The sequence below is a fragment of the Fundulus heteroclitus genome, chromosome 18, assembly GCF_011125445.2.
Source record: "Fundulus heteroclitus isolate FHET01 chromosome 18, MU-UCD_Fhet_4.1, whole genome shotgun sequence".
Taxonomy (NCBI): domain Eukaryota; kingdom Metazoa; phylum Chordata; class Actinopteri; order Cyprinodontiformes; family Fundulidae; genus Fundulus; species Fundulus heteroclitus.
In genome coordinates, this window is record NC_046378.1 from 8,699,556 (window position 1) to 8,713,194 (window position 13,639).

Consider the following 13,639-nt stretch of genomic DNA (forward strand, 5'->3'; position numbering starts at 1 on the left):
ACTTCATAGCATCAGTGTGCAATTTATTTTACATAAGAAATGTCTGTGACCTTACACCACGTAGTGTAGCAACGAATAGTGCAAAGCTACCACTAAGTTGCTCCACTTCCAGGTCTTTCAGGAAGGAGAACTGGAAAACCTACTTTTGACACAGAAGCCCACAAGCTTTAAACCTAAAAAAGAAAGGTGGTCTTTTTTTGCTTTGAAGACTCATTTAAACTCCCACCAAACTATTGATGTTAGACGGGCGTCTAATATAAGTGCATTAACACTTATGATTTCCATTTTGGGTTTATGGTGTTTTATTGTGTTTTAATTGTTATTATACTTTGGAAACTGTTTTTAACCTCCTTTAACTTTGAGATTTTATTTGAAATGTAAAGTGCATTATAATTTATTATTATTATTATTATTATTATTATTATTATTATTATTACTACTAGCTGCTATGGTGCATCCCTGTTTAATTTGGACAGAAAAAATATCCATCTTTGCATCTTCCAACCAACAGAAGGCATCAAAGACTTAGACACAAGAATAGGGGAAGAACTGCACAACTTGCTGAGAGTCCAAACTCCTACATCCTACATGAGTCTTATTCATTTGAAGCATCCGAAACCCAAAACTCTGTAACACGAAATTATAATTAAATTAGAAAGGATATCATGAAACAAATATGTATCCATGCTATTTGTATAGTTTTTTTTTTTATTAAAAAAGCTTTCATAAATGTAAAATACACAGAAAAATACAATGTAGTCAGGCATAAAAACAGCATCATCAGGCAAAGCCTGTCAATGTGAAACGGTGTTTAGACCCGTGAGTCTTCTAGAGTCGGTCGAGATGGTCCGTGCTCCTGTTGTAAATGGGGTTTTTGTATTCACACGCTGAGAGGGAGAGCGGAAAAAGGAGGAGAGCTGTTCAGAGTGCAGGCAATCATTTCATCGCTAACATGACCCACAGATGAAGTCGTCACTCACAGTCGTTGGCTTTCCTTCTGCCCACACCAGCTGTACAGTCAGAGCAGACCAACACATAGATGAGTGACTGCTGGAACACGATTCTTTCTCACACAAATGAGGAATTCTGATTATGTAGATGATCAAAAATGAAATTATTAGAAAGCCAGTCATATACCTCTTTTTCTCTCTGTCTGTGCTGCCTTGGCTTGCTGCTTACGGATCTCCCCCTGGTTCGCTGTATTGGAAAACAGATGAGTAATGCGCCCGGCAGATGCAAAGGGATAAAATATGATTCAATATTTAAGCATTACCATAGAAATGCCGATTGAAACTGGCTTGCCGTAGCCTGTTCATGAGCTCTAAAGAGAGAGATGAGACAATTATTCCATCCAGCCTCAATTCAGAAGTCACCAATGCTGGGAAAAGTGACAATAATAAAGCACCTATGTGAAATCTCTGCTTTGTCCTTTGACTCTCCGCTCTTTCAAACTTGAATTCTTCAAGGTTTGGATAAATTCCAATCCCACTGTGATATGGCTGATTCCCATCCTGATGCTGCTGAACTCCTGGTTGGCCACCAGGATTTCCGATGGGGTTTACGTACTGGTCATCATTTTCTATTGTTTGTAGGTGGGGGAAAAAAATCCAATAACAACAAAACGAAATAATGCACACGTCACCAGGTTGTTAAGGAGTGCTAGCTTTTGTAGAGGCATTTGTAACAAAATATGCAAGGGAAATAAAACTGATTCAGACAAAGAAGAAGGTAGAGATGTCTGAACTCACCATAAACAAGACCATAGTTGAGACCTGATGGTAAAGGAAGCAGACAGATATAGAGAGGTTTGTGCTTTTCCAATATTTTTGTAATAGATTAATATACTGCTTTTCCTATTTTGATTTTAACCATAAGAATAAATAAAGAGATTGTGACATGTCTTCACCTATCTGAGGTCCATTTACTCCGTCTACTTCCTGTGGTGGAGCACTAGGACCTGCAATAACACATATTACAGAGAGATGTATATTATTAGAGGATAAACATCATATTTCAAAATGTTAAAAACTAGGATTTTTGCCATTTTTCTTACAGTTTAATTTAAACTTATAAACTACTCTCTAATTAGATTCTCAACAAATCTGGTTTTATGGGAAGAAAGAAAAAACCTCTTAATGTTTTCTAGAAGACACTAAATCTAAATTAAATGTTCTAAGTCATGTAAGGTCATCTGTTTTTATTATGACAAAGTTTTTTGGTAGTCATTTGCAAGGTCCTTATTACTCATTTCTGGCTAAATGTCATATATATTTAATTGATCAAATCATATTTGACTATAGCATAGATAACACATTTCTCACAATTAGCTATACTAAACGTGTTGCACCCACGATGCTACATTATCTCTCCAGCATTCAGTTATATTTTAGCTTACTTATATTATTATATAGTTATGGTATTGACTTTGACTAATAGGAATAAACAATATTGGATATATATGCTGATGACTTGGTCCTTATCTAGACTAAAACATAAATAAAAAATAAAAATAAAAAAAACAAGCCAACTTGTTTATTTCTGTCTGCTTATATCTTCAGCTGAAAAGTTAATGGGGTTTGAGAGCTTGAAAAGGAGACATTTTAGTTTTTTAACACTAGAGGTCAGGGTTTACAGCACAATAAAATAAAGGAAAACTGTACACAATCAACACTATCTTTTTTTTTTTAGAATACATACCTTCAATTCTTTCACTAACAGTAATGATTGCACCATTGGGCCTACTTTTGTTTTCAAAGCCTGAAAAAAGAAACATAGTCATGTATTAAGTATCCAAGCTGCTCATTCTATTAACCATAATCATCATCGATATAATCAGTACCAGAAAAATAAGTGATTCAAACCATTGATAAACCATTCAATACTCATTTGTGTCAAAGTCGATACAAACTGATTAATTCTGATTTGCCTAAATAGTTGCTCTATAAAAGACACTTATGCCCCTCTTCTATAGTGACCCATTGATTTGATTCTGTACGGGTCGGCTTGATTCAGTTCTGCACAAGTGGCTTTCCATACAACTGAGTACCACACCAATGAAGGCACAGTGACATAGCAATGTAACTTTTTTCCTCTACACCACCCAAAAATGTGTTGATTTGGGCGCTTAGATCTTAGTTCATTATCTAATGATAATACTCAGCAGCTGTGTGTGTGTGTGTGTGTGTTTTAATATGGTGGCTCTGATTCTTATTTTGAAGTTGCTCTAGTCACCAAGTGTAACAAGTTGGCTATCTTGGAGCACTTGGAATCACATCAAAGCAGGTACTAAAATAGTAAAGGCTGCTAATGACCGTCACTTATGGAAAAGTCAAAAAGTGAGTTGGTACTAATGGAAAAAGGACATTAGGCCCTCCATACCTGAAGTGTATTACCCGACCAAAAAATTGACTGCTGCTGGACCTTTTAAACTCTGCTAACATGTTGAGAACAGCCATAAAAAACAAAACACACATAACCCTCCTTAGCAAAACAAACTCAAAATTGTTTTTCAGAGGTACTTTCCCTATGAGCCAATTGGACAGGGAGAGAAAAAAAGCCAAAGTAATGTTACAAGCTCATGCTACAAGTGACTCTGATGTTTAAGTGCAACTTAGAAAGGTCAGTAAAGCTCCTGTATCTGCAACCAGTCACGTAATAGTCCTCCTGGACAGCATAAGCTAGCACTGTCTGTATTAATATGAGCTTCGCAGACAGCCTATTGATGGGGTTCTGTTGGTGAGAGCTCCATGTCGAGATGCGCTTCCTATGTGCAAATTTCTGCAATGTGCACCATTACTGTGGTCCAAATTATTTCAGGAAGTTGTTAATCAGCCGACTAATAACAACACAGGTAAAGGTCACAAAATAGTGGCGCAGAAAAAAAGGTATGAACCTGGAGCAACCTACCCTGCTGCTGTAGTTGATCACTAGAGGAAATATTATGCCAAATTATTATAAAGACAAAAATTATACAGGGCTGCTGCTGAATAAATGTGCATGGATCAGATCCATATTTACTGTAAATATGTCCAGAGACATGTTAGTTTTGAAACTGTTTATTTCAGCATAGACACTTTATTTGTTACTCGTTAGTATTTATTTCTATTAACAGGTAATTTACAGGCAAATTTAAGCACTGAATGACACACCAAGGATAAGTAATTACAAGAAAAGAAAATTGTTTCACAAGTTGTATATACTTCCATAATAAATATTAAGTATACTAAATGTTATCTTGTCTACTGTTTTGTCAAAGTGACACTTTAATATATTTCCAAAATAAGAGCTGACATTTACTCTACTTATTGATTTCATCTTAAAATATAGTCTTGTTGTAATTGATAATTTTCCCTATCTTAAGTAGAAAGAACCGTGTGCCTTCAAAAAAAGGTTCTACCATATAGAAAATGGTATTTGTCTTAGTATCGTATCGACTTTGACGTTTTAGTGTTGTAGCAACTTTATTATGTACATAATGCGACAGGCACGGAACTACTCACATGTGCATTTCAACCAGCAGAGGTAGCCGAAAAGGCTGAGGAGCATTAAGGCAGCAAAACCAGCACACATGAAGATCAGCAGCTGCGTCGCTGGGCTCAGTGTACCTGCACAACAAGATGTGGTTTCGTAAGGATGGGCTTTACAGGAAACAGCAGCTTATTCATTGGGCCTCTGTCTTGTGTTTGGCCTTTGAGGTTTGCGACCAGAGAAAGGAAGAGAATGCGTATCTCTTCACAGGCTGTATTGACAAGAGCGAGAAACTGGAAGGTTACATACGTTTGTCTTCAAGCAACTCCACTCGAAAACAGTTACTCCCCTGCTTGCAGCAGTACGACCCCAGATCAAAGAGCTTTAGCTCATCGATGACAATAGAGTAGTTCCCCAACAAGACTTGGTTTGGAAAGGCTTTGACTCGACCAGATCTGGGGTCTAGAAACTGAACACGTCTGTCAGAGGAAAGACGGACCACTTCCCCCTCATTGATGCGACCCCAGGTGACCCAATTAAAGGCAGTCGTGTGAAGGGAGCACGGTAAGCGCACAGAAGAGCCGAGTGTTGCTGGGACTTCGTATGTCTCGCAAAAATCTTTACCACAAGAGTCTTCAGAGAACAGCTCACCTGAATAGAGAAAAACATCACTAAACATAAGCTTAGAGTACTTCAAATAAACAGTTAAACAATGTGAATGATAAGAAATTGCCATTGAAAACTAAACATTAAAAACATAAGTACAAGAATCAATCTGTCAAAAGACAATCTCAAACAAATCTCAAACATAGCAATCGCAAACAAACTCTAGAAATTTAGTTGAGATTGTTTTGTCAGTCGTGAAAACCTTTAGAATAAAAATGGTAAATCTGTAGACAATATCAAATGAAGTTCGACATGATACGAACAGACTGACTAGCTAATGTCCAGAAAGAACCAGTGTTTGTTTTTGGATTACTGTAGACGTCATAAATACTTTTTCATTAAAACATCAAAAAGAGAAACACACTCCACTTATAGTTGTGATAAAGGAAACAATTTATGCAATAAAAATGAATCAAAATAACTGTTTCTACTTTAGAAACAGAAAACATAAAGACAATCATCTTCCTAAAGGGATTCGTAATATTTATTTCTTCTTATTACTTTGATGCTTCTTTTGAAATTATCTCAGAGAAAAAGAAAGAAAGAAAGAAAGAAAGAAAGAAAGAAAGAAAGAAAGAAAGAAAGAAGACAGAGAAATAGTCCGGGAGCCCTGAGAAAAACAGCATACCTTTGTCTTCAGACAGCTTCACTTCATAGCATTCATTGCCTCCCCTGCAGTTGTAAGAGCCCATATCAGAGAGTTGGAGCCCATCAATGAGGATGGAGTAGTTGCCCCCTAAGACCTGAATAGGAAATATTTTCACACGGCCGTCTCTGGGGTCCAGAAACTTAATGCGCCCATTTGGCCAGAGTTGGACCAGGTTCAAATCTTGTTCATCTCCCTGATCCCGTTGAGTCCATGTGACCAATTTGTCGTCATTTGATGAAAAGTTGCATGATAAGAGCGCAGAAGAGCCAAGTAGAGCTGTGACTTCATGTTTCTTACAGACTTCTTCACCTGAAAGAAGAAGAACAATTCCATCAAAAGGCAAAGACCTTAACACCAACAAACTCATGCGTACATAAAAATGTAGAATTAATGACAGAAGGGATGTGTTTTACAATAGTTTGTGTAAAGGTCACTTTTTGCTGTTTGCGAGAGTAAATAATATTTCATTAAAACAAAAACTAATTCACTTTATTTAAAGACTACCTTCTGCTTAGCATGCACTCAACTTTTTGAGTTAGATGTCGGCGTGTCACTTCTTTAAATTATTTGAACTAAATTATTAGAAGTTTTTTTTTCTGAAAGGGAAACTCTCGCCCATTTACAGCTGGAGATAGGCACCATCACCCCTCGTGACCCTTAATAGGCTGGTTGGAAAATGGATGGATGGATAGATGGAGCTCTATGTTCGTGTGGCGAACATAGTGAGGCGCCTTGATATTGGGGCTGACCCAACGTTTGTTTAAATAATGAACATCTGAAATCGCAGTAGCTCTGAGTAGACAGCTGTGGGGCACAAATCCTGTGGCCCCAAACTTGGATTGTCCAATCAAAATACTTGAATTGCAGATGTTACGTTTACGCTTTGCCGGATAGTGTGCGACCATCTAGGCAAGGCAAATTTATTAGTATAGCACAGTTCAGTACAAGGTGTTAAGCTAAATGCTAGACATGATTAAAAATGGAAAATAAAAACAGCTGGAATAAATGTAGGAAAATGTAAACAAAATAAAACAGGAAAATGGAAACTAAAAGCAAATATTCATCTGGTGTTGGTTGTCTTTGCTGACTCATTGACGGATTGATGTGATTTTTTTCTGTTCAATAAATGAACAACAGATTGAGCCTTTATTAATAATTTTATGTATACAAATTAAATTACATTTAGCTTATATAAAATAGATTTTCTAGTGTATTGATTTATGCAGATTTATCTGGTAACTTATGCCAGTGAATCCTCTGAAACCAATTGCTCTGACCATAACTATTTCTCATATTTTTTCAATGTTTTCAACCATAATGGAGTGTGTTGCTCAAAGGAAGACATCCTGGTACATAGTGTGCTTTCTCCCTCGAAGTTCTGGGTTCCACTCCCATAGATTGCTGCTCTGGTTCTCCCTGGGCACTGCACAGCTGCAACCCACCACTCTCCAAGGTAAGGGTTATACAGGACACGTTTCTTTGGAATGTGTATTGCAATGACAAGTAAAGATGATAATCATTATATCGTCAGAAAAAGACATGTTACTATCAGTGTTTGATCTTGACTAGTAGGTCACATAGCAGCTAGCACAGCTAGCATGTACGTTTGAGCAAAAACTCCCACATTAGCATTGATTTACAACCCTATTACTGTAATACCAGTAACAGAATAGCATCGCCTTTAGAAAAGAAACCAACACCCATATGTTATAAACATCCATTATTTACCCTGCACACGGCACACACGACAGATCATTTGCAAGTGTGATTGCCAGAAAACCAAATGCTTTATCTTCACCCTCATGGATGACCGCACAAAGGGCCACATACGGCAAGTATGCAAAGCACCATAGAAGTGATGTGGCACAGCCGAGAGGATTTGGTGAAATTGTGCCCTCGTCTACAATTCCACTCCCTACCCAGAGATCATCCAAGAGCTGATAAAGATAAAGAGAGAGTTTGTGTTTGTGTGTGTGTGTGTGTGTATGTGTGTGTGTGTGTGTGTGTGTGTGTGTGTGGGGGGGGGGGGGGGTATCCCTTTGAGGACCATCTGACCCTTATCCCCCTCACCCCCCCAGCAAATGTTACCTTAAGTCCCCTGGTAATTTAAAGTTAGGTATGGACTATTCTTCTGAGCTATGAAAGTTGAAGCTTGTTATACCTTCAGCCTTTGTCTCTGTCAGTCTGCCCCAGGGCAGCTGCAGCTACAAACATAGCTTACCACCGTAAGGGTGTAAATGTGTGTGTGAATGTGTGAATGACCGTAGTGTGAAGCGCTTTGGAGTTGTCAGACTAGTTAAAGCGCTTTACCAGTAAAAGCCGTTTTCCATTTTACCATTCTTAGTTTCTCAGTTTGTGATTATTACTGATATGGTAATTCATTTTTGTTATTTTGGCCAAATTGGTGACTATTTTTAAAATTGTCTATTTACTATTTATATATTGCCTATTGTCTATTTAAAGCATCTAAAGACAATTACAAGGTTGGCTTTCTATCACCTGAAGAACATTTCCAGGATTAAAGGACTAATGTCTCAGAAGGATCTGGAAAAACTAATCCATGCATTTATTTTTAGTCGAATTGATTACTGCAACGGTGTTTTCACAGGCCTGCCTAAAAAGTGGATCAGACAGCTGCAGCTGATCCAGAACGCTGCTGCCCGCGTCCTCACTAAGACTAAGAAAGTAGAGGACATAACCCCAGCTCTAAAGTCCTGACACTGGCTCCCTGTTTCTCAGAGAATACACTTTAAATAATTATGTTAGTCTATAAATCCCTAAATAGCCTAGCACCTAAATACATCACAGACTTGTTATCAGTGTATCAACCCTCCAGACCACTAAGGTCTTCTGGCTCCAGTCTACTCTGCATACCTAGAACACGAACCAAACACGGAGAAGCAGCATTTAGTTCCTATGCTCCACTTATCTGGAAAAAACTTCCAGAAAACTGTAAAAGCGCGGAAAGCCTGAGTTCCTTTAAATCGAGATTAAAAACACATTTGTTTAGGATTACCTTTGACTGTTCTAATTAAACTGTTCTACTGAAACATTATTAGTTCAACTTTTTTTAGTCCAACTGTTTTTAATGTTCTTTTTTGTTTCTTCATTTTATTCCTGCTTGCTTTTATTCTGTTTTATTTTCCTATATTTTAATCATGTAAAGCACTTTGCATTGTCTCTGTACTGAATTGTGCTATATAAATAAATTTGCCTTGCCTTGCCTTGCCTTACTGTACCATTTGACCAGATCTAGGTTGTGCTCCTTTTGACATGTTTTTTTTATTTTATTTTATTTTATACAAGCCGTCTTGTTTATCCTTTAGGGCGAAATAAATAGTATATACCTAACATAAAATCACTGTTATTCTGAGTATTTCTCTGTCCAATAATATGTTATGATTTGCACTCAAAAGTAATGTGTCCATTTAAGCCTGTTACCGTATCAGTTTTTATTAAAATAAATGGCAGCCACATTGGAGAGGCTCTCTCCTCCTCTTTATCATGGGCCCTTGTGAGGGCTCTACACAGGTAGGACAAAGTGACCGTGGGCCCAAATGGGGTTCGGAGACCCGCCAACATGTGCCGGCTGGACCAAGCTAAGTACTGTCTGCTTTCTGTGAATCAAAATCAAAGCAGCGGTGATCTTTCTAAACTGTGCAGGAGAAAGCTGACCCGGGAGCCAAGCCATACCACTGCCTTGTAGAGATCCCCATGCTTGGTCCTCCACAGCTGAATCGCAGCTTACCGAACATTATGCTTGTTTTCATCTCGCTCTGCCATCTTACGATAGTGCTATGAGTGTTAGCACAGCATTAATGGGAATATTGATGTCGATTTAATGGTGTTTTATGTAATTTAAGATTAATCCATCAAGCTAATGGCCACCTGGCCCAGATGTGCTCCAACAAATCATTTCCGGTCAATTGGCTGCTCAATTATTTCTGGAGAAATAATTACATTAATAAAAATCAAGTGTCCCAAAGGTTATTGATTTTTATTTAGCAGACAATTCTTTGAAATTTTATTCCCTCAAATAATGTTTTATCTAACTTGGATTTGCATTGTGAATGAGTTGAACACATACCAAATTTTTTTTAAGATAATATAACCTCATTCCACTTCCTTTAAGATGATGGTGAATTTTAGATTTTTCACATATTTCATCACAGGTAGGAAACACTCCATCCATATATAAACCTTTAACTTTCTGAATGCCCTTTGCATGCCATAATGTGAACCTTCCATCTTTTTACCAGGAGCAAAAATATAAATAACACCTGAACTGGAAGAGTGTTGGAAAGTCTCCTAGGTGCTTGTGTGCAGCATGCTAGACTGCATCTGTATTTCAATCTGGAAGACTCACAGAGGCAACTAGAGAAACTTATTGACATAAATTAGAAATGTTCTTTGGTGCTCGGACCCTGGCAGAAGATGTATGAGTTTGGATGGTCATTTTAGGATTAGGATTAGTGAAGTCTTCCCTCCTGGGATCTGGACACTGGTGGTTGAGGCCATAGGGGAGAAGTGGTCAGGTGAAGCTTGTGAGCATGAAGGAGGAGATGGCGTTGAGGAGGGTCGAAGCTCAGCTGAAGAGCCGGAGAATCCATGGGTGGAAAGCCTTATAAGCATTTTTTTTGGGATTATAGGATGAGAACGTGACAAAGGTTGGCTAGCGCGCAGACGCTCAACGAGGCAATCAGTGGATGCACGTGCGAAGTGTGTGAATCTTCTATCTTGAACTTTCGTCTAAACTTAATTTTTTAAGATTTTTTTTTGCCTTTTTAGGCATTTGTACAACTGGAATATAGAAAAGTATACATCACCAGTTCTGGAGGTGATTCTTGCTCAATGCTTACCGGGCTGTGTGTGATTCTGTACAAATCTGACACAGAATGCAGCTGCTACTGGCTGGACAGCAAAATAGTATCATCTGATACTACCCCTCCCCTCTCATAACGCACATACAGCAACTTGCTTTCCTGTTATTCCAAATATATTTAGTGAATAATTAGCTTAAGTTATGGTGAAATGAAGCTGGTAATGTCAGTGGAAGAATCTGGAAAAAATAAACAAATTTGGGTAAAAATTTAATGATTTTTGATTTGTCCAATCATAGATAAAGTAAGGTCTTTTGACAAGAGATTACCTTAGATTGACCAGTTTTGGTAAATATTTGTCTAGTCTCCTAGTGAGTGCCTAGGATGTGCATTTAGTTGGTGGTTTATTGGGTTTTAATATAAGAGTTATTGTAAATAATCTTAGCAAGTCTGGAAGAAGAGGTCCTGATATATAAGATTCTTAGTACACATCCAGATGTGGCTGCACCCATTTATTTTTGAATACTTCATAACTTTCTATCGGCAGCCAATCTGATCCAGGTGTTTAGGCACTTTCATTTCTCATATTGCTTTCAATAGATAATTGTGTGTTAATGGATTGATTTGTCTCCTCTCTGGTAATATCTGGAATTGTTACCGATCAAAAAAAATGCTGTTTGAGCTTCTCCTTTTCCCCTATCTTCTGACTTGTAGTACAACAATTGATAAAACTGTGCATAGTTTTAATTTATCTCTTAAAGATTGGTGGTTATATTACCTGATGTTCCATATTCTGTATTGTCTTTTCATTTTGCATTTACTTAATTCTCCGGGGTTAATTATTTAATTGCTTTGTCTTATTGGTCACAGTATGCTTGCTTTGACCCCATGAAACTCTGACACTTTTTCAGATGATAGTTTTCATAGCTCTTAAACTAATCCTATTATGATTTTTTTTTGGGATTGTTGTTTTGATAAAATTAATTCTGACTGGTTTTAAGTTTGTTTTCTAATGTTTGTATTTCTTGGTTGCACTGATCATTTTTGTTGCTGTCTGATGCAATGTAATCATTTTAAATGTCATGTTTTCATTAGCTGTACGCGAAAATCAAAACTAACCCAAATAAAGGTTTTAGTGTAGTTAATCCGCCTAATGTGTCTCATTTAATGAATTTAGTTATTGAAATAAACAAACTTTTCAATAATATTCTAATTTATTTTATCAACCCCAGAGGATATCATAAACCCAACAGACTTGAATGGTGAATATTAAACAGGTTCTGGGCTGTAATAATAATATAAACCCACAAGAGGTCACTTAGAGTAATTTTAGTTAGATCCTGGGTTTTGATGTATAATTTTATTATAAGAGCCACTGGGCCAAAATTTTATCAAAATTAACAGATGAAGTATAATACATTTTCAGATAAAACATCTAAATGATAAACTGAAGTACATGTGAAATTCAAGCTCTTAAACTGCATTTTATCGACATAATTCAGACACAACAGTTAACTATGCAATGGTTTCAGCACGTGTACAAAATGGTTTCTTCATGGAAACGAAATGAAAGTAGGAAGGGACAGAATTACAGTGCATAGGTACGAAATGTGAGGTACTAATGGACAAACATGAGAACTGATTTAGAGCAATCTGGACCTATCAGACCACATCTGCTTCTCTTTCTTTCACACTTGAAGCTATATTGTTTCTATAAAAATTGAGTTTTCTGTATGTCTGTGTTTAACTTGAATGACTGGTCTTCTTAAAGCTATACAGCTGCTCGTTTTGACCGCTCTTAGCATTGTGTATATCGAAACCCCTTTACTTTTACAATTAAAAACATTACTGTGAAAACCAATGTGTATTTTTTTTTCAATAATAATCTAACCAAAGATGGTTATTCACATTTTATTTTACTCAAGACCATGTCCTCTTTAAAAAATGGTGGTCCACAACGTTGGAAGGACACGTTTTCATAAAACATTGATCAGGTTATAATAGTTTAAACAGTCTTTTTCCCCCCTGCTGAAGCCATTTTTCCATCATTGGTAAGACATCTGACTATGAAGCTACTCTCAGCAAATTATTTATTTCTAACACATATAAATCATACAGCATAAATCTGTTAGAGGGAATCCTTGTTTCTTGTGTAAGAGATGATCAATTCACTAAAGCCTCAAGTATAGAAAACCCGTTCTAAGGAGTTAACCCTGAAAAGAGTCAATGAACAGACTCATCTGGTGTACAATTTAATCATCTTAACAACTGAACACTGGTGATTTGGATGTAATGCGAGACGTTTTCAAATTGAAATCCCCACCTTCGGAGCTCAGATAAATGCACGTGTGGGATGTGTTTAACCAGGCAAGAACTTCTTCTGTTCAAACATACACTGGTCTCGCTGTCAGAGGATATTTTAAGATTTCAGGGGAAACTTAAAGGTAAATGAAATCGTTAAAGCGGTACCCAGGCATTGTTTTTCTGATTAAACGATTCAAACTGTTTATGCTTTGATATTTAAAAAAGGACTTACCATTTGAAGAGACACTTATAAGCCACAGGGCAAAAAAGAGAATTCCCTTGTCAGCTTTCATCGTCAGCATTTCTCACCGTGTTAACAGTAGCAAGTTGAGGCTGTTTTAACTTCTCTGAGCATCATGGGACAAAACCACAAGCCCACCACCGCTCTTTTCATTGCCTAGTCATCTAGCTACTTTTGCAGAGATTCACTGGACAACTGATTCCCACCACTTTCAACTTTCCAACCTTAATGATCATACAAGACCTTCAACTTTTATAGTTTGCATTTTAAACAGAGCAGGTAGTGCGAAAGGGACCTAAAGTGAAAACAACTGCCATCACTTCCTGTTGAAGCTTGCTGACATTTCCTGAGTGAGGGACCTTGTGATGGCAGACCGAATGAAAGGTACAATGTGATGTTTAGATAGCTTCATCTAACAAGAAACCTGTCCTTCAAGTCTCACCGTCACAGTTCTCTTTGACAGCAGTTGCAGTTTCGCAACACTGGTTGAAT

General features: G+C 37.3%; 1 protein-coding gene across 2 annotated transcripts; it reads right to left on the minus strand.

Annotated features, from left to right (window-relative positions):
- Window positions 1-718: 718 nt before the first annotated feature.
- Window positions 719-13,362, minus strand: LOC105940357. 2 transcript variants are annotated; one of them, XM_036149419.1, is made up of 12 exons: window positions 13,139-13,362; window positions 5,762-6,091; window positions 4,777-5,118; window positions 4,500-4,604; window positions 2,698-2,757; window positions 1,907-1,957; window positions 1,749-1,772; window positions 1,406-1,579; window positions 1,274-1,321; window positions 1,138-1,197; window positions 981-1,010; window positions 719-887 (listed from the first exon to the last, which is right to left on the minus strand). In XM_036149419.1, exons 1-12 carry the CDS (start codon window positions 13,206-13,208, stop codon window positions 829-831), a joined length of 1,353 nt encoding a protein of 450 aa, XP_036005312.1. In that variant the 5' UTR covers window positions 13,209-13,362; the 3' UTR covers window positions 719-828. The 2 variants fall into 2 exon arrangements, with proteins under 2 accessions (XP_036005312.1, XP_036005313.1); XM_036149420.1 differs by lacking the exon at window positions 4,777-5,118.
- Between the last annotated feature and the right edge of the window lie 277 nt (window positions 13,363-13,639).

Excerpts from the sequence above, each read along its gene's own strand:
- LOC105940357 (XM_036149419.1), bottom strand. The coding sequence starts at position 13,208 with ATGCTGACGATGAAAGCTGACAAGGGAATTCTCTTTTTTGCCCTGTGG. Across the intron at positions 1,958-2,697 it reads TGTTAGTGAAAGAATTGAAG|GTCCTAGTGCTCCACCACAG; the intron begins GTATGTATTCTA and ends GTGTTATTGCAG. Across the intron at positions 1,773-1,906 it reads AGTAAATGGACCTCAGATAG|GTCTCAACTATGGTCTTGTT; the intron begins GTGAAGACATGT and ends CTTTACCATCAG.